Raw genomic sequence first — 26759 nt, 5'->3', positions numbered from 1 at the left:
TAAAAGACAATCCAAGGTAAAACAAATATTTAAAATGTATCCAGTTAATTCTTCAGGCAACTTTATCACCACTCTCGAGCAATCTGTCAGCATCTTCAGAGATGAGGCCTCTGTGTTTGTAAGAGCTGGGAGAGCGATAAACAAAATGTATCGTGCTGGCTTTGCAACTAATCTGTCACTGAAGCCTCGGCTGTAAAAATTGCCGTGAGAGTGTGACAGCCAATTAGAGTCAGAGCAGACGTACAGGACTCCCTCACTTCTCAGCACACAACAGCTCGCACATTTTGCTAATGAGCTCCAACTGCTGAAAGAAAAACTCTAAACGGGATACATTTTTAATTCTTACTCGCTTTGTCCTTGCCAGAAACTCACACAGTAAGCACAAATTTAATTATGTGCCCTCTGGTTTTCCAGAAATGGTTCGTTAGCATTGTTACTTTGCTCCTCCCAATAAACAAAGGACAGAGTTAGCAACTTGATGCTGCTTTTACCTCTTTTCATTTAATAATGGCTTTACTTCTTTTTTTCTTTTTGTCAAATCAAATTGACCTTGGACTGAATCTTTTTTTAACCAAAGTGCAGTAAAAACGTTTTTTTAATGTAAAAAATGGCAATCTGTCAGTCCACAGAAGAGGGAATGAAAGACAAATGAATGTGTTTAAGTTACAGACTGAAGCTGTATAATTCAAATACAGATGTAGATGAGTTCAGTCAGTGAGCAGACTCAAGGCCAGATTCAATGCTAATTACTCTTGATGTGGCGTGAAAGGCAGCATTTGACGAGCATTTCTTGGCTTCTCGTCATACGTTTCATCTTTTTAAATATTATTTACATATGAGCTGGAGTGCTAATGAGGTTATTTAATGTAACTATGAGCTCACATTGTGCATGCCTTAGGAGCTGTTAGCTCTTAGAAGTGCCTCTGTCGAGTGGATTTCCTCAAAGTTCTATAATGTCTTCTACATCTGTAAAGTGGCAGTAAAGCTTAGACTGACAGAGGAGGATTACTTTTGACTATTTTCTCTCGCCACTAATGTTTTTGTATTTATACTTTACCTTTTCACTTCATACAATCAATGCAAGTCATGTCTGACAGAGAGGAGAGGGAAATAAGAAAATCACATCTGCCCAGACAAAAGATGAGCTATAGTGTGCTTCTGAAGTTGTGCAATACTTGTGATTGCACATGTTTTGGCAGTTTGCTGATCGAACAAATACATTAGCTGACCTAGCTTTTTTTACTAGGTCGGCACGGATGGTGATGAGTTTCCTGAATTAATCTGCGATGTTGGAGCTGAAATAGTTTACTGATCAGGGGACTACTTTTATCAACATTTAACTTTCAGGAGGGACAAATAATCTTTTGGGACATGCAAATGTTCCAGTAGCATTTTAAAAAGGTCACATGGTGCAAGTTAAACTGTTTCAGTTGGTTCCCCAAAGGTATTACAACTGTGGCCTCACTAGACTGGTGGCTGCATAATAATCTAAGATTAATTGCAATCATGATTTTTGCTTTCCACAATGAACATGTATAACTGTGATATTGACATTTAAATCTGCGTTCTCCCGTCATAGAAAGCTGCATATCAAATCAAGCGCTTCCTACGCTAACAGCCAGCCATTGGGTGGCAATAGAGAGGTTTTAGCTAACGTTAGCTACAGTGATCATGTGGGTCGGGACTGCAGATCATTCTATATTAACCAGTCAGACTGAAGAGGTTGGGGTTATCTGTTTAACATTCATTTTACAGTATTGGTTTGCAATTATAAGTCAGCAGCAGCCTGTGAAAGCCTTTCCTGAATGTTGCAGCCCAGAGTCAAAGAGTAACATTACTGTATATTCTATGGGAAAACGGAAAAGAGACGTAATTCAGGTGAAGAAGAACCTTATTTAAGGCAAAGATTTATTAATTTCCAGGAATTTTGCACAATATTAAAGAGAAAGACTTGATTTAATTTTAGGTAAAACATTTTGGTACACTATATTTTGCTTCTTGGAGATGTACTGTGATTAAGGGCCAGATGTATTTCGAATGTCGGACAACATCGAAGTGAAAGCAGTGCTCTGTTTATTTAAAATCTGAAAGTGCGATACAAATATTGTGTTCCTAAAAATCAATGAATAATCATGATAAATGATAATGATCTCAAAAAAAGATAAAACATAGTCTTAATTATCATTTTAGCCGTAGTCACTCTGACTAAACTAGTGTTGTGTCTCTGCAGAATATAAAAACCTTTGAAAAAACACTTTGCACAGGCTGAAGCTTCATTTTATTATTTTTTACAGACTGACATTTCAAATCAGGTTTTCATATCTGAGCAGCACTGACCTGCCAATATTTACTGAACCGATTAAGTATTCTAATATATTTGACCGACTAACCAAAGTTCAAACAAGCTTCTCATACATGTCCTGTTATAGGACACGCCCATGTTCCTTATGACGCACCAACATGGTCACGCCCACATCTTCAGAGGGACTGTCTGTGCTCAAATGCCTGCAACTGGTATTTGACCCATTCATTACCAAAAATCTAATTACAGGATGCCACATGGCACTCATTTAGCCATTTGCGTCTCCATAATTACTTTATGCAGCGATGAAAAGGAACGTAAGAGTCTAAGACTACAAACAGGCCTGTTACACACTGTGTCCAGCCTGGCAGAAACACATAAAGCGTCACCTAAAACGGAAACTAAAACCAGATTCAGGATGAAGATGGCTAAATGCATTATTATTATTATTATCATTATTATTATTATTATTATTATTATTGTGTGTGGTAGTATGTTATTGCCAAAATAAATTTTCATACTTGCACTGATCTCTTTACATCTATTGATATTACTTCATCTCAACTCTTAAACCGCTTGTAAATAACATCTGAATAGTCAAATTTGACACACTGTAAAATGATTTTCAACTGTTTGTTACATTTTCTTCTTGGGTTGTACGATTCAAGCAATGATGTCCCAATTGCCCTCATTGATCAATAGACTTTCCTTACTTCAGCAGGGAAAGACATTCAGCATTGTGGATTTCATGGATTTTCATTGTGGATTTCATGTTCGCATTTACTGCTTTAGAATTATACTCGGATTTCAGCCAAAAGCTTTTCATATCAAATTGGTAATGCTCCCTATATGCAGTGTTAGATTAAAGTACATTCCTTTCATTAATCAAGAGACTTTTCCCAAGCCACAATGTCACAACTTTGAAGGGCAGGGCCAACCTTGATTAGTCGCCTGGGCTGCAATCACGTTTAATCTCACAGCTACAAGAACTCCACCAGCTCCCCGTTACAACGGTTTGTCCACGGCAAGAAGCAGAATGAGGACAGGAGGAAACACGAAGAGTCTTTTTGTATTCAAGAGTGGAAGCTGTGTCAGTTCACTGCAGTGAAGAAGCTCAAGAAACCTTTCGTTCTCTCAGCGAAGCAAAATCTCAGGGAAATTCAGATAAAGGCACATTGTCCACCACTTCCTGTCTTTCTAAACATACGTAGGATACACAAACCGCTTAGAGGAGTACATGGAGGATGGAAAATCATTGACGCACCTGAACCTCCTCATCTCCATATTCTTCAAAATAATCAGCTATGAATGTCTGTAGAGTTAAGGTATGCCACAATGATGTAAAAATCTAATAGAAATCCAATACTGCCACAAAACAGTCCTGCTGTGGCCCAACACAAGCAGAGATGAGAATGGGATAGCTACTATAAATGATCTGACTCTAGATGGCATTGAACAATCAATCAACAGTTAATTGCGTTAACAATTTAACCGATTGAAAACATATGAACTGATAATGCAGCAGAGGCATGAAGACGAGGGACATGTCGTGTAAACGTCAGAAGATTGTGTAGATTTGCTGCAGCATGCAGTTGCACTAGGTGGAGCTTCTTACTTTTTAATGAGATTTATTTATTTTGTGACCACCAGAAAAGCTTACAAACTGTAAATCAAATGCACCTCCCTGCCCTCTGCAGAAGTAATAAGTCTCAGCAAGCCTCACACTTTGTGTTTTTTAGTTTATCATTCAAGCAGCTTGGTGTTTACTTAACCTGTTCTTATGACTCCAAATGTAACCGTCGCTGATTTTGCGTTGAACAGGTCATAAAATGTGCATCTCTATCTCTGACGGTTGGCAAATTCATAGTGTGTTTCGTAATAGTGCCCAACCCAGTCATTAAAGAAAACACCCCCAAGAAAATTCCACAAATGTTAAAAAGGAGAAATGTTTGTCGCCTTCGCAATTCTAAATACTTTAAGATATATTGGATACATTTCTATATTTTGTATACAATTTTCCTTAATTTTTTTTACAAAGATGAAAACTTGGACTCAAAACACACAAATGGGTTTTCTACTAATCAAAGTAACAAGTAGGGCTGCAACAACGAATCGATAAAATCGATCATCAAAAGTGTTGACAACGAATTTCATTATCGATTCGTTGTGTCGCGCGATTATTACGCCGGGCAATAAGTCGCGGAGAAAAAAAAAAGAGCAGAGCAACTGGCCGGCCAGCGTTTCTGAGATTGGAGTGAGACACAAGAAAAGCTGAGATCGTGATCATCTCAAAAATAGAAGATCTTTGACGAGTCTTGGCCAATCAGCGTCTTCATGTTCTTCAAACTTGTTTTTAATGGAAGCTAGTCAGCTTGCTATCGCGTTAGCTAACGTGTTTGGGTTGTGTATTGTCGTTAAAGTTCCGTTATGTTACAGTTCAGTCTTGCGTGTAAAAAACCGTAACGTGGTGAAACATGCCGTCATCCCCCGGTCTGGTTCAGTTCACGCTGTCACTCGTTAACGTTAAACCGGCGGATCTGGCTGCAGGTTTTTTTTTTTTTTTACTCAAAGTAGAATGAAGCAAATCACGTAGTTGGGCTTAGCCAACAACGTGACGTCGTGGTCATAAGAGACCCAGAATGAAAGAGTTTAAGGAAGAGGAGGCTTTATAAGGAGCAGTACAGCTTCCCTCTGTCCCAGTATTTCATACATATTGATAAAGCAGGGTATGTAAATGCAGCCTCTGGAGGGATCAATTACAGTAAAAAGGGCTCACATTTGGCAGATGTAAAGCATAGATGTGTATGTTTTTAGTGTTAGTCCATTTTGTTGTTTTAATTAACAGCTCAGGGATGTTCAAGGTGCAACCTGTTTGTGCACTTTCTGAAGATGTTTTGCACTGTCACTTCTGTTTTTGAATAAAGGGTTGGAAATGAACGCTATTTTTTTTTTTATCCGATTCATTGATTATCGAAAAAATAATCAACCGATTAATCGATTATTAAAATAATCGTTAGTTGCAGCCCTAGTAACAAGTGAATGATGTCATGTGTTGCTACACCATAGACCAGATGATCTTATTGGATGGGTTATATCGAGGTAGGAAGGGAGAGAAACGTGAGGGTGGGTGCCACCCTAAAGCCTTAAAACCTACTTCTATCATTACAACTTGACAGACAATACTTTAAAGATGAACATGCCAGTACATTCATAAATTGGTTTAATGTGAGTCCATTGGGAGACTGTGGTCAAATATAACAAGCTTTATCCTTCCTGCAGATTAATATGTGCTGGTGAACAACTGTCCACATATGAGAGACCAACAGCTGTTGTCACCTGTTAATATCTACACGCAACATCTTTGAATTTCTTACAGATAATGTCTGCCATCTAAAACAAACATGAATAGCTTATTTTCCACAGCAGACTCTCTGACTCGTCAAACACAGATATACAAAATAACATATCAGGGCCCTGGCATTGTGCATCACGTCTTACAGGAACACGTGAATGGACGAGAGCTATCGTAATGCTATTACATACGCCTGTGTTTTTTCTGTGTCTACTGTGAAAAAAAGAAGCAGATTTAGAACAGAAACCCCCAGTATGTCCATAGGTACACCTGCTGGTTCGTAGGCAGCAATACGCCCTCATTTATTTTCTCAGTGTGGTATTACATCTCGAAATGTCAAAAAATAAGTTATTGAGCCTTTCTCCTCCGACTGCCCTTAAAAACTCAAAAAACTAACAGTCGAGCACTCGCAGCAGTCTGCAAATGGAAGTATGGCTCCAAATATTTGCCTTGACGACTGAATCCAATTCTCGAGGTCTCTGCTAAGTCCCTCTCCCAGCACTAACAACCACTCTGTTCCAGCCCCGAAATATCAGCAATTTTGGTTAAATCCAGACTAGTTTGTAATCCACAATAATCACGTAGAAAAATAGACTATGTCTGAATAACACTCAAAAGTGATTTAAATCCACCGAGAACTGTCCTCATTCAATAATGAGGCCAATTTAAACATTACACTTTGATGCTGCTTGCATAAATATCTTAAAAGTCACTGGCATTTCTTTTGTAAATATGGAACATTTCTTTTTTTAAAGATTGACTATAGAGGAGTTTTCTTTTTTTAAAGAAAAAAATAAATGATTGACACAATGTAAGACTTGCAGCTGACACATGACAACTGAATAACTTACAGTGCATGGACATTATGAGGGAGGCATATGGAGACGTACACATAAATCTATTTCTCGCTCCAGTGTTTTTTTTTGGCATATTGCAGGACATATTGTTTCTGCCATTAATGGCTGCAACTAGAAGTGTATTTATTCACTAGTTTCACAACTAATCGTCTATAAATTGTCAGAAGAAATGTCCATCCTAGGTGAAACGTCATGAAAAGTTTTGATTTGTCCGACCAACCGTCAAAACAAAAATATATTACATTTTTAACAATATAACACAGGGAGAAGCAGCCAATCCTCGGTTTTTCCTTCAAGAATGAAAAACAATTATTACAAAGATCAACAATTGCCAAGATTGTTATCGACCAATCGTTTTGGCTCCACTATCATACGTTTTATAAAAATACTGTGTTCATAAAACCCTTCCCTCCTTCAACCTGGCTTTCCCCTGCATACACTTTACAGAGAAACCAGCAAAATGAACACACAAACCCTGAAATCCTGCCCTCCTAACAAATAAATCCCCTTGTTATCTTTCCACAGCAGTGGCAGCAGCCTCGCTTGCTGTGTCCTTCTGAGAGCTCTCCCTCTCCCCCTCCTGTGCATGCTGGCGTAGACCATAACAGATTGACTCAGCCCGACAACAGCTGCCAGAACCCCGCAAGCCTCGTCCCCCAGACACTGATGGATTGTGGGAGGGGAGCCAGGGTGATTAGCCCCTGACACCAGAGAATTACTTGCAATGTACCACCCCAAAAGAGATTGCACCTGAGTGTCAGCGGAGGGCATTCACACTGCTTTCATTCGCGTTGTTAACGTCCATTCAGCCTTACAAATGCGCTGGGCTTGAAATCGACATGTCAACCACTAGTGGAAAGTGATTGTGGAGCATGACTTGTCTAAAACAAAGTACTGACAATCAAATATTTACTTTCGCCTTGCAGCAAAGTTTATTTTTAACTGCTTCCTTCACGTCAGGCTCTTACCTTAAGCTTGACAGTGGCATGCACTAACTAAGGTCCACTGGAGGGAGACCAATGGTGCTTCTATTTGAGGATATATTGCTGCTTGGAAAATGAATTAGCTGAGAAATCCTACTGCTTGACTAGTCATGGCACAGAGAGCTGCTGTTTGCTTACTGGGCCAAAAGTAAAACTAGTCCTGCCATCTCTTTTTTCCCAGCATTTTTCCCGCTCCGAGCAGCCACATCTGTTCCAGTCAGTACTTCTATTCACGCCATTCAGTTCTCTCTTGCATAATAATACCAAAATAAAAAAATAAAAAAATTGCCGTCATTTAATAAACATACAGAACAATCTGTCCTAGGTTAATGTAGCCCAACTCTTCCGGCCTCTTAAAGCAGATGTTCATTAGAGAAGAGGAGCTCGGGGGCACTATTCAAGAGGAGTTAAACCGCAACACTTTGTCTGACGAGAGCAGGACAGTTTGACAGAATGCAAATCGAGAGTAGGCGGCTCCATTTGAGGATTTATCCAGACCCTCATTACAAGGACATGGCAATTAATGTCCAAGCCTCAGAGTTCAACACCACAGACAGATTCTCCCTCTCTGGACAGTGAAACAATATCATACTAAAACCACAAATCAGGGCTGCGAGAAGTGTACTCCATCCCTGACATTAGTATAGTGGTGTGCAGCGCTGTCAAACATCATCCCTTACACATCACATGCCAGTCAAAGGGTTCAGGAGGAAGCCCTTTGAACAGTCATGAAATTATACCTCAGGAGACAGGGACCTAATTGTGCTTCAACATGCAGATTGGAGACCTTTGGTGTTTTGACTATCATTGACAAGCTAGTCCATGTCCTGGCTTCTAAAACATCTTTATAAAATACACATTTTAACTATTAAAGTAGCCAAGTAATACAGCAGTTTTGGGACAGCTATTTGCACTGGAATGACATGAAAATAACAAGCACTACATTATTTTTTACAAGCAACGGTATTGTGCATGCTGGTTTACGGTCATGTGTTACTGGGACAATTCAATGGGTGCATCAATAATGTTTTCAGTTACACCTCTACTTTTCCTGCTGTGAAAGTTCTAAATAACTTCCATGTCTATTGGAGTAGAAGATTTCACTGGTGAATGTGAGGCCTTTCGTGGCATGTGACACCTAATATCTCACTATGATACCAGACTAAGAACAGGTGTAACTACTGACATTAATAATGGATGCACTTCATTTACACCTGCACTAACTGACCTTTTTCCATGTGGGCAGTGAAAAAAGTCTGCTGTTTGGTGCTGAGCAGGTTCTGTGAAGAGGGTTTTTACAGCTTTAATGCTGAAAACAGCTATATGCCGGGTTCCCTGAACAATGATATGAAACTAGTTTTAAGGCTCTGTGAAGGCAAAGGGAGATGTCCAAGGACCCCTTTTACGTTGTCATTTAATACAATGTTATTTGAAAAATATAAATTAGAACCACGCTAAATAATGTGGTAAAATAAAATTGAAACAGGCAACTTTGAGGTTTAATTTGCAAGCAAAAGCCTTTCAAATTGCTATCTAACCACTCAATGGGATTTTTTTTTTTGCATTTCAAACATCCGTCGCAAGCCAAAATATTCTCCCTTAATCAAACGGTACAGATTTTGCTACTGGAATGGCATTTATATGACAAATTCTGAAAATGAAAGCATCAGACAGGCACCCAATTGCTAAATGAGGGCAGCACATTTATAAGCATCTTATCACATAATGAAATGTTGATTTTGCAATTATTATTATTAATACTTTGTGGCATTGTTAACTACCATGTGACCACAAGTTAAAATAAATAAAATCACTCACAGACAGCATGGTAATCACGCCCCTCTGAGAAATAGATCAAAGTTCTTCCACAATGGGATTCACAACGCCTCATAATGTATGCTGTGGTCCAATCTCACATAACAGGGGGGAGTTTAAAATCATACATGTGTCTATATATTAACATTAGTCATAATTATTATAAAAACCCATACAGCCTTTTGCTTAGTTCACTGTTCACAAACATTTAAATTACATACTGCTTTTTATATCGCAGCGCAGAAAAGAATGCCTCCAACTACAAACACCCATCTGAAACCAAACCAACGCTAGCATCTGCTGTGAGACTTTCACAAACTGTAGCACTGACTTCATGAGGCAAATGACCTACAAAAACTACAATCTACACCCACCACTGTCTGGGGTAACTTCTGATCACACATTGATCCAATAATGCACGACAAATACAGCTCACAATACAACTACAAAATGATGGCTTTTCTCGTGTTCCGACCACTCAAAGCACTTTTAACACTACATGTCATCATTCACACACTGATGGCCGGGGCTACCATGCAGGGTGCCACCTGCCCATCAGGACTATCTAACCATTCCCAACCAGGCACAGCTTTGGGAGAAATTTGGGGTTAAGTGTCTTTGCCCAAGGGCACAAGGACACACCGACATGGACGAGCAGAGCCGAGGTTTGAACCGCCGATTGAAGGACGACCCTGCTCTACCACTGAGCCATAGTCGCCGCGTGATTAATCTTTTATGGAGATCAATTATGGGCTCAGAACTCTTTGTGAAAACTGATCGACTTGTTACTGAAACAAGTCATAAAAGCAATGCCTCTGACAGGAAACCCCAGTATTCCCACCAACATCCTAAGCCTGGCCTTGATTGAGGCAACTAGGGTAAATTTCCCAAACTACAAGAGGCCGGCTCACGCCATTTCACTCATATTCTCTGGATTGGTCTGCTCATTCTGCCCATGCAGCTCTGCAATAAATCCCACCTTCATGTAGGTTATAATGGTCCAATTTTGGGTGTTTCGGATACTCTCATTTATATAGATGGGGCAAAAAGGTCAAAATAAAACATTTGGCAGCAACATTTTATATTTCAGCTATATTATAGGGAATCAATAGAGTATGAATGAGGAAAGTTAAAGAGAGCTGCAATACCCAATATCCTCTATGGCGAGTAGATCACTCTGAATTAAAGTTATTGCTTTGCCCAAAGGCAAAAGGTACAACATGACTGACAGAGCTACATTTCAAACGTGTTATCCAATTTTGAGAGACCCCAAGATGCTCTTTGTGGTTTTCATAATTGGGATGCAATATCCTGCTAATAAATATGCTTGTCAATAATCAGGTCGAGAACAAATGGTCAGGTTATTTTATTATTTTTTTTAAATGGAGTTACAGGCGTGACATTTTACTCATCGTCAAAGAGCGGCACGTTTTGGGGGTTGTGGGTTTGAAAATCCAAAAGGGAGGGAGGTCACATTTTAAAATGTGTTTAGATTCCCCAACATGTGTGGCAGTTACATACAGACCACACATAGGTCGGTCTGTGCCGTGCAAGTTAGCGTCGCGGTAAAGCACCGGGTGCACCGGCTTTGGTTGACGTGTGCCTCAGCCAGTGATCAAAGCAAAACAGACTCACGACTTGCAGCCGCTACAGAGAACGACACAACTGCCCCAAAAGTCTTTATACAAACCGTAAACCGCTTATCCTCAGACCCGTTAGAAACCCCGCATCTAAAACACAACGAGGACAGTGGAGGACCGGCGAGGGGGGGGGTTGCAGGGGAAAGACACAAGGGGCCATATGTCTCATCTGGCCAATTAGCTAGCCTGCTAGCCAGCGACCGACATAACAAAATGCATTTGCTCTCAACTCCACTGGCGGACCGACGTTAGCTTCAGTTGCTACTCACCCCGGCAGAAGAGTCGAGGATGTCCCGAAAAAATTGAGTCGGAGCCGCGTGGCAGGCTTGTCAAACCGTCCCCCAAAAAATCCTGCTGTGCTGAATTTGAACCGACTACAGTCACCGGACAAGCCTGCGGTGTTGCTGCGTTTTCAGCTCGCGCCGCTCACAGCACCATTAAAAGCTGCATTGTTGGAGCGACGGCTGGACAAACAGCGCCGACGGCGCGCCGCAAAGCATTGTGGGAAACGGTGTTTACTAAAACGTGTCGTTCGATTGACATGAAATATTGGGGAAACGCGCCACCAAGTGGTGGTCAACGTGAGGGTGTGGGAAATTGTATCAGAAAAGTTTGCTGAAACGCAGCAGATAGATAGATAGATGGATGGATGGATGGATGGATGGATAGATAGATAGATAGATAGATAGATAGATAGATAGATAGATAGATAGATAGATAGATAGATAGATAGATAGAATTATTTTTATAAATGGAAGTACATTTTGTACACATATAACTGACTAAGTGAGATACAGAAATAAATATGAAAATCGTATTTTTGCAAAGCATAACTTAGTTATTATCTATTAATCTGAATGGAAATGTGTGTTATTAGTCCGCAATTCTAGCTTGATGGGACATCTTAATTTTGCATTTTTAATGCAAAATAATTGACTATATTAGCTGATGTCCAAATGTATTTTTTGTATGCTTGTTTGCTTATTATTTTCATGTTTTTTACTTCAGTCATACACGCCCTACTGTGTCCAAGTGTTCTCATTCTCTGGCTGCTCACGTGTACTTTGTATTTTTTTAAAAAAAAGTCAATAAAAACATTTGATAAGGTGTCCGGAGCAATAAGGCCATTTCTGTCCAGAGTGAGCTGGAACTTGCAGTCCAACACGAGAGGCGTCAGCAGTGAGTCCGTTGTGAGGCAAAGCCACACAAATAGCCGTAAAAGAAGACTCACCACACCAGCGGTCGCGGGCTGATGACGCGCATTGAAGAAAATGGAGAGGAAACACATGTCAGCTTTTGCGTTGTATCAAACGCTATCAACAGACGTGTCTCCTACTGCTACGAAGCCTACTCGGCAGGTAAATGTTATATATTGTTGGAACAATGTGGTAGAAACGTATGTAGTGCTTGGTGCTGTGCTCTGTCGTAGACTCTCAGCTGCAGGAGGGACGGTGCTGAAGCTGGCACAGTCCCTCTGATAGTCAACCATGCTACCTGCTCTTCATTTCTCCAGGTTAACTATGCATCTATGTTCACTGTGTTTAGCCTTATGGTAACTTGTATAATGTTCTAGGTGGCAGATAAGAAGAAAAGGAAAAAGGAGAATGGGGCCAATAAGGTCCACACAGTAAAAGATCAGTTAAAGCCTGAAAGGAAGACAAAGCGAAAGAAGCTGCTTAAGTCTCCACAAAGAGAGGGGAGCCTTATGGGATTTACAAAAGTAAGTTTGTATCTGCTGCAAAGATAGATGCCATGGGGGCTATTTTCACATCCAAGATGTTTTGATCTGTTAATCTGTCTGTTAACAGGTTTTTTTTCTCCACTTAATTGTTTGATAGTTGTATTATTGCTGTTCAGTTATGGTTCATAGATTATGTATGCTTCTGATGCAGGACGAGGCGTGTGTAAATGGAGATGGTGAGGCTCTGGATGCTTTGCTGACCGACCTGGCAAAAGTCAACAACAGCAGGGACCGAGCGAGCAAACTGTTCCAGTGGCTCATCAACCCCATTCCTGCCAAGTCCTTCTTCAGGTATGGATGGTTGTAGGCTGGTTTCTCTAAGTGCAGACTGTACATATCTATTTATTTTTTTAAACTCACCGACTGATATTTTTCCTCTTTCCGAAGAGAAACGTGGGAAAAGAAGCCCATTCTTGTTCAACGTCAGAATTCAGATTATTACAGGGGACTGTTCTCCACAGCTGAGTTTGATCGCATATTAAGACAGGTAAGGCTCTGAAACATTACCTCATCCATTCTTACTTTGTCCATTATTTCCACACCTGTATTGGAATTTCTCAGTAATGTTATCTTCAAGAAGGAGCTTTTGGCACACCACCAAATTGTACACAGTTAATGTTATAGGACTCGTGAAGGAAAGTGTAAACATTAAAAGGGTACTGTCTTTCATTTAATGTGGAAGTGTTTTTCCTTTTTTGGAAACGACTCAAGTAATCCAAAGTATTGAGATTGGTTACATAAACAATAGTTGTGTTTTGGTGCTTTATTAAAACTTGGACTTGCATTTGCAGGCTTTTTTTGCACTTCAAGGGATTGATCTCCATCATTGGAGTCAGACAAACTGATTTTGCTGAATGGATAACATTAATGTTGGACATTGGCTCTTTTGACTCTGTAATCGCACAGACTAATGATTATCTTGGGGACCTGTATTATATTTGGGCCACATGTCTGCGTTGTTTGATTTAAGGAGGATGTTCAGTATGGAGTGAACCTGGACGTCACAAGCTACACGAATGGCAAAAGAAAGACACACAATCCTGCGGGGAGAGCTCTGCCGTTCACTGTGTGGGACTTGTACGAGGTAATTGGACCCTTTGCAGTTTGTTAGCTGCGCTGGCTTTCTCTGTCTTTTATAGTTTCTTCTCACTTTTAAATTTCCAAGGACCACCCTCATTAAAAAGCAATTGGATGTACGCATTAAGCAATACATTGATTCAATCTTTTTCTATTCTTCAAGCTAAAAGTATTTTAGCTTTCAGTACATTTTTAAAGTAGCAAGGCACCATCTGCATGGCACACTAGTCGCAGAATTGTAATCCTCATCATCGTATCGCCCTTTTCCAGAACGGCTGCTCCCTCCGCATGCTGAATCCCCAGGCTTTCTCCTCCACAGTGTGGAATGTGCTGTCCATCTTCCAAGAGGAGTTTGGCAGCATGGCAGGAGCCAATGTGTGAGTATTTTGGATAGTATTTGTGTTGGACACTCAGTTTGGACGCTATCGGTAACTATTCAATCTGTGTATTATTCCCTTTAAACCAGATACCTGACACCACCTGGAACACAAGGCTTTGCGCCACATTATGATGACATCGAGGCGTTTGTGGTTCAGCTGGAGGGGAAGAAACATTGGAGAGTGTACAACCCAAGGTGAGATACAGCAAGGAGCCCTTCTATCATTTACATTCATAAACTAGTGGATCATTTCAACATTTTGAGATGGAACACCAAGTCATGTGCACTAATCATTTGCATTTAGGAGCTAATCCAGTTTTTACACTTTACATTTACCCTATGTCAACACAAAATGTGTTCCTAGTAGTTTGATATAAAGTTAGTAGATAAGTGACGGATTGATTCCACGAAACACTGAAGTTGTTTTTCTTTCTTCTTCATAGGACAGACGATGAGGTCTTGCCTGTGCTTTCAAGTCGTGAGTAAAAAAAACGGCATTTGTCTCAATTTGGTTGGAAACAGAAGTTATAGATCTATTTGTGCTGTATGTTATTGGTGACGCACAAAGGGGAAGGGAGTCGTCATACTCGAGGATGCCCTCCCACGACCTCTTCAGAGCTGATTAAAGCTTTTGTTTCACTCCAGCAAACTTCGATCAGAAAGACATCGGGAAGCCGATCCTGGAAGTGGTGCTGGAAGCCGGAGATCTCCTTTACTTTCCCCGGGGATTCATCCACCAGGGCGACTGCCTCCCAGATGCTCACTCCCTCCACATTACCATCTCTTCCTACCAGAAGAACAGCTGGGGGGATCTGCTTCAGAAGGTGAAACTCTGACTAAAAACCTACATGTTAACAAATGGCAGCATAAGAGCAAGGGTAGATTGTCACTTTGAATGATGACGCATTACAGGCATAGTACAATAACCAACAGCATTTACTAAAGGGACTTAAAACACTTCTTCTTGTTGAGCTGTTGTAACACGTGCTGCACCAATCTATCGGAATACAATAGAAGGATCATTCTAATAATTTTTGTTGTGCAATATTCCAGTATACATTTTAGATAAGAGTAGTGCAAGAGATGAACAATACAATTAACCATTTGAATTAGGTTTTAATTTTGTATTTTTACATTCACTAAAGGTCTTTCCACTTTTGAACTGCCCCTTTTTTCCAGGTGGTTCCAGCAGCACTGGAAATAGCAATGGAGGAGGATGTAGAGTTCAGACAGGGTTTACCTTTGGATTACCTGACGTACATGGGAGTACAAAACTCTGACAAGGTAGTTCAGCAGTTATTTTGTATTAATTTGTCACTTCCTGTCATCCTCACCATACTTGGCTTTTCACCAATTATCCACGAATTACCCAAGTCCTTCTCATGCACGTGTGTGTAGGATGACCCACGCAGGACCCAATTCTTTTCACGAATTGAGTATCTGATGAAGAAGCTAGCAACCTACTCCCCGGTCGATGCTGCCGTGGATCAGAAAGCCAGAAGCTTCCTTCATGACTGCCTCCCTCCCATGCTCACACCCGGTATATGACGCATACGTCAGTTCTGGGAATGAACTTGCTTTCAGTTCACTTAATTCAGAAGAAATTGTAGTATCACATAACATTGTTGATGATTGTGAATTGAGTTGGACAGCCTGAGATGCACTTGGTAATGCTGCTGATTCTAACGGGTTCGCGCCATCTCCCACAGAGGAATTGTCCAGCAGTGTGCAAGGAGCATCTGCAAGGTGGGAGCGTGGGCAAGTCATGGATGTAGGAGCACAAATCACTACCCAGACCCGAGTCAGAGTTCTCCGCGCTGGATGTGCCAGGTAATACAACTTTTGTTTTTTTATTGCATTTCAAATAATGTTCACACCAGGCATGATTGGACTATTACAAATGTGGAGTATAGTGTCTTTTGACTGTTGTCAAGAACACCTGATTAAATTATTAATTAAAGCAGAAATGTAAAAAAGATTGTCAATGATACTTTCCCCCACCAGGTTATGCAGTGATGGAGAAGCTGTTAATCTTTACTACATAACAGAAAACTCCAGAGTTTACCACAAAGAGGAGCTCAAGAGTTTCGAAATAAAAGCAGAGGTAGATTGGAAGGTGTTTGTAAATCATGTTTTGTATTTAGTGTCCAAATGATGTGGTCACAGACTAATACTTGTTTTTCTTTCAGCACACCGATGCCATCGAGTTTCTGATCCATTCATATCCCAACTTTGTGACCGTAGGAAGTTTCCCATGTGATTCTGCAAAGGACAGGGTATGTTGTTTTAAGTGCTCAGCTGTGACGCTACTGCACATTCAGGCATGCATGTGTACGGCCTGGTTTTAGGAGGGGTCTGGCATTTGACAATTGATTACTTATGGTAATATATTCTGTCATTCCTACCCCTTTCTTGGATGTCCATGGACTGACTAAAAGTCCCATTTTAGATAGATACACATTCTAAATTATTTGAGCCTCAGTTTGTTTAATAAGCTGTTTAAATTATTTTTTTATTTTTTTTTATCCCCAGATCGCTTTGGCTGAGTTGCTCTTTGAGAGGGGGATTATCCACACTGCAGAACATCTGTAGTGGCCACAAATTCTTCAGTTATGCTGACTGCATGAATAGATTGCCTCCTTACAATATCATGCAAACCACTTCTTTCCCCAAGTAGTGTTCATTAGCTCGAATGTACTAGTCATGCTGACAACCCATTTATGAAGTTGCTCTCTGTTTAGAATCAAATAAACCCGTTTTTCAAAAGAATGAAATGGTGTAATGTGCAATCACTAGCAAGTCCCACATTATTTTGATGAGAACGGGCATGTTTATTTGTTGATACAACTGAAATGCACAGATACAGTCTTCTTAAATATTCTGCTTTGAGGGACACCCATCATTCATTCACACCACAGATGACAGGACACATTATCCAGGTAAGGGCAGGCTACTTCCAGGTCACCTCCTCACCAGGCTTCAGCTCCCTAAAGAGAACAAAAGTCAGAACGTTGCATAAGCTTTTACCCAGAGAAACACCGCCATTAGATGACTGGTTTAATGTCGGGCAAGTTTTAGAAATGCTTATAAAAAACTTGTTTAAAAGATAATTGTAGTCACATTTTATGTAATAAGTGCACTGGCAAATTGACATGGTAAAAACACATACAACTAGAGGCTTTTGGGATCCATCTCGTATGTTTGTGGGTTAAGTAATTAAAATAACTGTATTTTGGATAGCTGTTAGTTGAGTGTTGCAACACCAACTAAATGTTTTCCCTTTAATCACTGAGCATTCTGCTTACTTATATTCATAGTAATTTGTTTAAAGTGGAGGTGAATGGGTAAGCAGTAGCAAGAATCATCATCATCACACCACTTTGAAATCAATAAAAATCTAGGGGGACCTGTTTTAACTTGGACAGAGCGGGGAAATTACTTTTCATTCTTACCTGCTGAACAAAACACTTTTGTTCCTGAAAGATGTCAGCTTCTGGTCCTGTTGTTTGTCAAGGTACCATCCGATCACAAAGCCCATGGGCACCAATATATTCACCCAATGCTCACGGGCAAGTGACACAAAGTTGACCATGGTTCCTACAGAAATACGCAGAAAACTGATTTTAGACCCTGATCTAAAACAGGTATGCTTACATTTGCAGTTCAATGGCGATCAGCCCAATGGAACAAACCACTGCAAGTTGTGCACAGTAAGGAATACTGACATACTCTCATTACAAAATGTACTACTACATTTCATAAAAGCAATATCCGATAGATTGCTCTGCCAGACACTAAATGACATTACATGCATTTTGAAAGGACTTCGTCTAGAGTACAACAACTAACACATTATGGTAGTTGAGATCATTAATAGGTAAGTCAAATGAATGACGAAATATTTTCCCCATCTGAGGAACTGTGCAGGAGACAGGGCTACCAATTGTTTTAAGAAGGCCATCTTTATTTACAGGAACGCCACAACACATGTGTTACAATAAAGCTGCTGCAAAAATAAAGCTGGACATATTTCTGATTTGGGATTGATAAGATAGCACAACTAAAACTGACAAATCATAATGGGTGGTGAAAACTTGTAAAACATTGTTTTTAGCCTTTGGACCACCTTATGGAGACTATTTGGACTTTGTGGTGACAGAAACATAAATGGCGCGTGTTTAGTAATTTTATTGTTGCTAACGTTTGTCGGACAGCTCTCAGTTAGTCGGTGTGGGGTGAAGGTAATCTCTGAACCTCATTTAATAACGTTAACCACAGCAACTAGCATTAGCTAGCTAATCGGTTAGCTAGCTGGCATTAGCTATGTGTGTGTCAGGTTTTCGCTGAGAATGGTATCGCTCGCAATTGCATTGTGTTTAGCAAAAACCAACATGCTACAGGACAATTACTCAAATGTCAAATACGCACAACGAATATATAAAACATTACCTTCTGTTTACAACAAGCCGTGGCCTCAAGCTTTAGCTCCTCACTCACTAGACAGAGGACATTGGACTCTGCCAACCATAGAAATGTGAGGGTGTAATTTGAACTATAAAAAGAAAGGTATTCCCATAGTTAATCTTATCTTGGGTAATAATAATACGAATAAACATCTAAATTAAACGTATTTACGCACATTTATTCAAATATACTACGATAAAAATGAGTATTTGGTGTTTAGACGTATAAATATTATTTGTATTGCCACCGCCACACTTGGTACGGTCTTTTGCCCTTTCACACATGATGCAGCGGTAAACATGTCCGCTAGTCAAGTGTGTCCTGTAAACGCGAGCCAAAATGTCTTAATGTTGGAAATCTAGAACATTTACCAATTGTGTTTCTATATCAACGGAAGAAAATTATATTATCTCATATTTAGTGGTACGTTGCACCTTCCTTGACCCACGTTTCTCAACGTTACATTCACAAGCTAAGTGTAGCTAGCATGCTAAATATACTGCCGGCTAACGGCTACTTTGTTAACGTTGCTAGTGAACTCGCTGTAGCTAGCAACCACACCGCTTTATTTGTAGAATATTATTGCAACTAATCGACGGCTCAACTAGCCAGCCACATATTTAACAACCAGTCAAGTGTCTATATATATAGATTACATTGATTAAACTGAATGAGTGCTCTGTCGTAATCAAAGTTGCACAGATCCACACCACTTAACGCAGATGGTTTCGTTTATTAGGATGGTTGTTGTGTGGTAAGCATAACCTCCTGCTAACCTCATTTTACTTTCAGGGTGACAACTGAGGAAACATGACTTCCATTATCAAACTGACAGCCGTATCAGGGGTTCAGGAGGAGTCGGCCCTGTGTTACTTGCTGCAGGTGGATGAATTCCGCTTCCTCCTGGACTGTGGCTGGGATGAGAACTTCTCGATGGAACACATTGATGCTATGAAACGGTAATTGTGGCGTCGATCTTCTGATTCCATCACTTTCCCCTTCTGTTTGCAAATTCAAACAAGTGTGTGATGAATGTCCGCTTTCCCCTCCAGATATGTTCATCAGGTCGATGCCGTGCTCCTCTCCCACCCTGACCCCATACACCTGGGAGCCCTGCCGTATGCGGTGGGGAAACTGGGTCTAAACTGCACAATCTATGCTACAATCCCTGTCTACAAGATGGGTCAGATGTTCATGTATGATCTATATCAGGTATGAAAGGGGTGTGGGGAATGTAATGTAATGTATTGTATTAGTACTTGATTGCATGATTGCTAGTGATTTCCTAATCATTTCGTTCTTTCCACTTAGTCTCGAAATAACAGTGAAGATTTCAAACTGTTCACCCTTGATGATGTGGACTGTGCTTTTGATAAAATCCAGCAGCTGAAATACTCTCAGATTGTCAATTTGAAAGGTGAGTTAGTTGCAGACCTATCCAGGACAGGAGTCGCCACTGTTTATGTATCGCAGACACCCAAGTGTTTAACATCTTTCTTTCTGCCTGACAGGGAAAGGGCATGGTCTTTCCATCACTCCACTTCCAGCCGGTCACATGATTGGAGGTACTATTTGGAAAATTGTAAAGGATGGCGAGGAGGAGATTATTTATGCTGTTGACTTCAACCACAAGAGAGAAATGTGAGCACACAAAACCTTGATATGAAATTAGAATATTTGTTTAGTTTGTCTGTTAGCTCATGCCCATGTTTACTCTGTTTCTCTATTCTAGACACCTCAACGGCTGCCTGTTGGAGAGCATTAGTCGTCCATCTTTACTTATAACAGACTCCTTCAATGCTACATATGTACAGCCACGTCGCAAACAGAGAGATGAGCTGCTCCTTAGTAAGTAATCTTCGCAAGAATTTAAAGTAGTAATGTATGTATTTAACAGTATCTTTATTCAATTGAATTAATTATAGTTTAAGAAGTATTGCAATTATATTATAACATTATAACATCTTATAGTGAAACAAAACCATGTAATCCTGCATGCAATTCAAATTGTTTTTTTTTCATTTATATTATGATTTATTTTCTTCTTAGTCCCTCCTCTTTACTACTCAATTTAATATGTATAAAATGGGATAACATTTTTGTTTGGTTTCTCTTTTTTTTACTCAGCCAATGTAATGGAGACTCTTCGTGGTGACGGCAATGTCCTTATCGCCGTGGACACAGCTGGGCGCGTGTTGGAGCTGGCTCAGCTCTTGGACCAGATTTGGAGGACAAAAGATGCTGGGCTGGGAGCCTACCCACTAGCTCTGCTGAACAATGTCAGCTATAATGTAGTGGAGTTCTCAAAGTCCCAGGTATCAATCATCGATTTTTACTTAAGAGGATATTGTACTAGTCCTTCCTTGTGACTTTACCAGGATAGGTCAGATTCAGAATCAATATATTTGCCAAATACAACAAACGTACATAATTACATGAACTTAATCCACTTTCTTTCTAAAGGTGGAGTGGATGAGTGACAAGCTCATGAGGTGCTTTGAAGACAAGCGAAACAACCCCTTCCAGTTTCGCCACTTGACCCTGTGCCACAGTCTGGCAGACCTCGCGCGGGTGCCCAGTCCCAAGGTGGTGCTTTGTAGCCAACCGGACCTCGAGTCGGGCTTTTCCAGAGAACTCTTTATCCAGTGGTGCCAAGACACCAAAAACTCTGTCATCCTGACTTACCGCACTTCACCTGGAACTCTGGCCCGCTACCTCATTGACAATCCTGGAGAGAAGATGTTGGATCTGGAGGTGAGGCCGGCGGTCACAATGCTGATGCATCATGACAGAGGGTTTTCAGATTGTCTCTTCACGCAGCTTTTTCCCCTCAAGAAGCTCTGTTCTCTCACGTTTGGACCTATTATATGCACCATATCCATCTTTCACTCCTCTTGTTATGACAGGTGAGGAAAAGAGTAAAGCTTGAAGGCAAGGAGCTGGAAGAATTCCTTGAAAAGGATAAAGTTAAGAAAGAAGCAGCTAAAAAACTGGAACAAGAAAAAGAGTAAGTAGAAATTGACATGGGTTGACTCAGTGCTCGAGGGTTAGATGTCTCTCTTTTAATGATGCTTTATGCCTGGTGGTGTAACAAAACATGTAATTCATACAATTTTACCGTCTTTTAACAGCTAAAACAGAAAATGATGTAAAAAGCCAGCAGAAATGCAAATGGTGCTCCAGATTGCAAATTTCAAAGAGGCTATTTAAATGGTAATCTGTAAATGGGAGATGAGTCACAACCCTTTAAGGCAACGTTCATACTTAACTGAGCAAAAATGTGTTGCCTGTCTGAAACTTGTATGTATAAGCTTAATGTGTATTTTATGCACTTGCAGGGTGGATGTTGACTCGAGTGACGAGAGCGATATGGACGATGATCTGGATCAGCCAGCTGTTGTTAAATCTAAACACCACGACCTGATGATGAAGAGCGAGGGGAGCCGCAAAGGCAGCTTCTTCAAACAAGCAAAAAAGTCTTATCCAATGTTCCCCACACACGAGGAGAGAATCAAATGGGACGAGTATGGGGAAATCATCAGGTACTACAACTTAATACACGTCAGATTACATAAATATGCATACAGAGAATTTACTCTGACTATTTGACGCCATCATCAATAAGCCATTATTGTTCTTTCGCAGGCTAGAAGACTTCCTGGTTCCTGAACTGCAATCCACAGAGGAGGAGAAAAGCAAAATGGAATCCGGAATGACCAACGGGGATGAGCCGATGGACCAGGATCTCTCTGTTGTTCCCACCAAATGCGTCTCCAGTATAGAAAATCTTGAAATCAGGTCAGTGATACTTTAAATGCGTCTGCCTCTGTGACAAGAACTGATTTTAGTTCCCAATACGTCTCGTCTCAAGTCTTTTAAGAAATCGTATCTGTGAGGATATGAAACAATGTTTGACAATTCAGCTGAGTTAAAGAGCTTTGTGCTAACTTAATTCTTCTCCAGAGCGAGGATAATGTACATAGACTACGAAGGTCGCTCTGATGGCGACTCCATCAAGAAGATTATCAATCAGATGAAGCCCAGACAGCTGGTGATCGTTCGTGGGCCGCCGGAAGCCAGTCTCGACCTGGCTGAGTCCTGCAAGGCTTTCAGCAAGGACATCAAGGTCTACACACCCAAACTGCAGGAGACCATAGACGCCACCAGTGAAACGCACATCTACCAGGTCAGCCTCAGAAAAAGTCTGTGAATATGGTTGCCTATTTCAGATGATTTACAGAATTGTTGTATGTAGGTCTATCATGTATCCTTAAATGTTGTTAATAGATTCATGAAGCTTAAAATATTCTCCTGTGAAATAGTAAACCTGTACGGTAAAACATTTAATATTTTACAACCGGTTGGCAATTACATTTTATTTAGCTGACGCTTAATTGAGGCAACAAGTTAACTGCTACAAGGTTGATTGTGTGTTGTTTTTTTTAAAGCTAAGCATAAAAGCAACCTTCCATGACGGGCGAACCTCTTCATCTTGTCTCATCTTCTCGCGGTAAAGGTTCGGTTGAAAGACTCCTTGGTGAGCTCCCTTCAGTTCTGCAAGGCGAAAGACACGGAGCTAGCCTGGATCGACGGCGTGCTGGACATGCGCGTGGTGAAGGTGGACACGGGCGTGATGCTGGAGGAGGGTGTGAAAGAGGAGACGGAGGACGGAGAGGTGGCCATGGACGTCGCCCCTGAACTTGACATCGACCAAAACGCCACGGCGGTGGCAGCACAGCGAGCCATTAAGAACCTGTTTGGGGAGGACGAGAAGGAGGTGTCTGAAGAGAGCGACGTCATTCCCACGCTGGAGCCACTGCCTCCACAAGAGGTAAGGCAGGGATCACACACAACGTTTTTGAAACGATACATCATTATTTATGAATGAGTTTATGGGTTTTTGGATTTTTCTGCCAGTAAGTTAAAAAAATCTCTTCTCCCTGCTTGGAATACTATTTGATTCAACTGAAAAATGGAATTACCTTCTTAAAAATTCTACTCCCTTCCCCATATTAACAAATCCAAAATAAATTAATATGCAAAGATTTTCACTTCTATGGTTTAAGTGCTGGTCAAAAGAAGTGTCCCACTTCACTGAGAAGCACATTCCCCATGAATGACAAACTGGTGTTAGTTATTTGACCATGACTGTCTTCCACACTAGTTGTGCTGTCACAAATTATGCTTGTTTTAATCTCGAAGGTGAGCTCCAAGAAACGTCCCCCCTTTCAGCACTTTCTGAAAACAGCTTTCTCTTGTCAAACTCTGCATATACATCATTCTACTGAGTGAAGGGCAAGCATCTAAGTGAAGCAACGATGAACAAAACATACAACCTCATTTCAAGAGTCTTTACAGTCATGCAAATTACTAATGGTTAACGAAATAGTGCAAGTAACAGATACATTCTGCTACAGCCAGTGGGCATTTTTCATGTCATTCCATGTTGTCAGGAAAGAGGTTGGAAGACAGTTTTCCCAAGGTGAGTCGCAAAGAAAAGCAGTCAATAGATACCCATTAGGTCTGATTGAGAAGGCATTATAACGCAGTTCCACTATTATGTGTCCACAAGGGCATTTAAGCCATTCAGAAAGACCTCAGCCTAATCGCCGCTCTTTTTTTGTTCTCCCTCCAGATTGCTGGACATCAGTCGGTGTTCATCAACGAGCCTCGCCTTTCCGACTTTAAGCAGATCCTGCTGAGAGAGGGGATCCAGGCCGAGTTTGTGGGCGGAGTGCTGGTATGCAACAACATGGTGGCCGTCCGCAGGGTGAGTTGTCCTTCCCATTAAGGTCTATGTGCAAAGGAGTTGCATGGTTGATATATAGCCAGAGGTTTAATGAAACTAAAAGCATGGGAATTTAAGGACCCGTACAAAACACTTAAAATAATTAAGTATCCATCAAATTTAAAGAACTTAAAAGGCCTTTGGTTTATCAAAAAAAATACATCCTCTCACATATCCTGTCTGTAATCTTCAATAACTTTTATCGTACCCGTCAAAGTACATTAACACAGCAGCTGAGTCGAGAAACATGGGCAGAGGTATCGAATGTATTTCTGTGTGTTATTGTCAGTGAAAGAAAGTCAAATTGTTGACATCACAGTTACGTTGTTTACAAAGCCATATAGCGTAGTTACTTTAGATTAAGACAAAAAATAAATAAACATTGAAAGATTTTTTTTTTTCTTGGAGATGGTAATTGGTCAAAATTTCACAAAAACCTGTCAAGTTAATAGTGTCTTTAAAATTACCCTAAAAAGTGTGGTTCTTCATGGTTTATTTCAGGGTTTGGCAACCTTTGGTACAAGTGGCTCCATTGACACACGGTAGCTCAACTAGTGGCACGCTAGCAATAAGTATGCATGAGAGTTTTTTGGAAATGTTGAAGTGCCCTCTCATCCGCATGCCAAATCACCTCTTTCACAGCCATGGCAGTTGCGCTGCCTGTCATTTGTGGTAGTTTCTTTGATTTCTTTCCCCACCCACATTCCACAACGACCCATGCACCCTACTCTGCCTTTGATTGGCCAGGATTTGTTACGTTTATTGCTGATGAACAGATGGTGGAAGCTTGGCAGGGTTAATCATTTCAATGCAGATGTGGATGTTTTCATGATGGTTTCAAGATAGTAGCTTCTTGTATCGTGCTCTCATATATAATGTCAATGTCCTGATTATGGGGTCTGTTTGTTGTATTGTTTATGTTATGCACATTGCCTATATGGATGGATTAGAATTACACATCTGTTGGAGATTTACATTTTGATGCGGTGTCATGATTCAACCTTTGAACCTTAATGTTGATGTCGCACACGGATTAACAAGAACATTTTGAAATGGCACATCGTATCAAAAGGTTGCCAACCCCTGCTGAGGTTAAGGTTGATTTACTTACACCCTATGAGATGAATTACCAGTGTTGAACAAAAAATGGACCATTAAACACAAATGAAACAAATACCAGTTGTAAAAGGAGAATTCAAAAGACCAGTGGCACATGAATATATCTCACCTTAGGAGAAACCCGCAAAAGAAGAATCAAAGGCAGAACTTAACAGCTAAAGGAAAAGGAAAAGTTGGAGTGAGCCAGGATACCAACAACAAAATGCATAATTGACAATAACTTAAAATAGACACAACCCAGAAAATGAGATCAAAGAGAACTGAGCCTTTTTAAAGGCGCTTGTGCTATTTTAAAAGCGACAACTTGAAGCGAATCGCTTCATTAGAAAGTCTGTGGGAATGAGTTGGACACATGTTTATTTTAGAGGTCGTCAGTGGCCTAGAGAAACAGTGCTTGTACGTCTAAAGTGTTAATGAATGGACCCATATGACCTGTGCATCTTTGTTCAGACGGAGGCCGGGCGCATTGGCCTGGAAGGCTGCCTGTGTGACGACTACTATAAGATCCGGGAGCTGCTGTATCAGCAGTACGCCGTGGTATAGCAGCAGCAGCAGGAGGAGGAAGAGGAGAAAGAGGAGGAGGAAGAGGACAAGGACGAGGACACACTGCAGAAGAGCATACAGCGGCAATACAGAGACAATCCTTTACGAGGACTTTACCCAAAGGAGAAGAGTCTACCACACTCTGCCTCATGGGCAGCTCCAGCTGTTTCACTGCAAACCCAGTTGTACATTTTCCCTTTTTATAGTTTTCCAGATAACAATTTTTTTATTTTATTTTATTTGATAGTTCCACAGAGACGGATGTTTTCTCTAGACTGACCTGTTTGTGTGTGAAAAGATACAACTCCTCCCTCTGTACAGTAACATCCTAATGCACTCGATGGACTAATGGATGTGTTTCTCTCCTATTCTGTCATTAAATACTTTTTTTTCAAATATGCTTTGTCTTGGATGTATACAGTTATGGCTGGGTAACGAATCTCATAACCTTTTGAGTAAAATGTGAGTGAAGCATCAAGAATCAAAAGTTGGCATCACATTCTTGGCCCATTTCTTAAGCGCTGTCCTCTTCACTCATTCCCTATACTGTGTAGTAGGCATAGAAGTTGACTCTTTAGTGAACACTAAATTGAGATATTGGACACTTATGACATCGTCATTTTTGCACTATGACTGACAGGTGTCATGTCACACAACTGTGGTTTTCCCATCCATCTGTAACGTAGTGTCCTTGTCATG

The 26759-nt window shown here is 40.6% G+C and overlaps 3 protein-coding genes across 4 annotated transcripts; 2 read left to right on the top strand and 1 right to left on the bottom strand.

Annotated features, from left to right (window-relative positions):
- Positions 1 to 12220: 12220 nt before the first annotated feature.
- Positions 12221 to 16893, top strand: riox1 (ribosomal oxygenase 1; the record flags this gene model as incomplete). Its single annotated transcript, XM_079216229.1, has 15 exons — positions 12221 to 12307; positions 12523 to 12669; positions 12842 to 12981; positions 13078 to 13177; positions 13661 to 13774; positions 14038 to 14144; positions 14234 to 14341; positions 14590 to 14624; positions 14792 to 14970; positions 15326 to 15430; positions 15545 to 15686; positions 15856 to 15976; positions 16151 to 16250; positions 16336 to 16422; positions 16679 to 16893. The coding sequence occupies 15 exons, from the start codon at positions 12221 to 12223 to the stop codon at positions 16736 to 16738; spliced, it is 1632 nt and encodes a 543-aa protein (XP_079072355.1). The 3' UTR covers positions 16739 to 16893.
- A 66-nt stretch (positions 16894 to 16959) lies between these two features.
- Positions 16960 to 18660, bottom strand: ndufb1 (NADH:ubiquinone oxidoreductase subunit B1). The gene is made up of 3 exons (XM_079216228.1): positions 18596 to 18660; positions 17599 to 17743; positions 16960 to 17133 (listed from the first exon to the last, which is right to left on the bottom strand). The coding sequence occupies exons 2-3, from the start codon at positions 17736 to 17738 to the stop codon at positions 17097 to 17099; spliced, it is 177 nt and encodes a 58-aa protein (XP_079072354.1). The 5' UTR covers positions 17739 to 17743; positions 18596 to 18660; the 3' UTR covers positions 16960 to 17096.
- A 760-nt stretch (positions 18661 to 19420) lies between these two features.
- On the top strand, positions 19421 to 26203 carry cpsf2 (cleavage and polyadenylation specific factor 2; the record flags this gene model as incomplete). Of its 2 annotated transcripts, XM_079216221.1 has the most annotated exons (14): positions 19421 to 19569; positions 19663 to 19822; positions 19922 to 20027; positions 20122 to 20251; positions 20343 to 20458; positions 20738 to 20925; positions 21074 to 21364; positions 21517 to 21617; positions 21949 to 22152; positions 22256 to 22408; positions 22574 to 22796; positions 23127 to 23441; positions 24246 to 24380; positions 25968 to 26203. In XM_079216221.1, the coding sequence occupies 14 exons, from the start codon at positions 19421 to 19423 to the stop codon at positions 26058 to 26060; spliced, it is 2364 nt and encodes a 787-aa protein (XP_079072347.1). In that variant the 3' UTR covers positions 26061 to 26203. The 2 variants fall into 2 exon arrangements, with proteins under 2 accessions (XP_079072347.1, XP_079072348.1); XM_079216222.1 differs by lacking the exon at positions 22256 to 22408.
- Positions 26204 to 26759: the final 556 nt, after the last annotated feature.

This window comes from Taurulus bubalis (assembly GCF_910589615.1).
Source record: "Taurulus bubalis genome assembly, chromosome: 3".
NCBI classification, from domain to species: domain Eukaryota; kingdom Metazoa; phylum Chordata; class Actinopteri; order Perciformes; family Cottidae; genus Taurulus; species Taurulus bubalis.
This window is presented reverse-complemented; position numbering and strand designations above follow the sequence as displayed.

Coding starts and splice junctions, on each gene's coding strand:
- ndufb1 (XM_079216228.1), bottom strand. CDS start 17,738: ATGGTCAACTTTGTGTCACTTGCCCGTGAGCATTGGGTGAATATATTG. Junction 17,134..17,598: donor AAAAGTGTTTTGTTCAGCAG/GTAAGAATGAAA, acceptor TGTTCTCTTTAG/GGAGCTGAAGCCTGGTGAGG.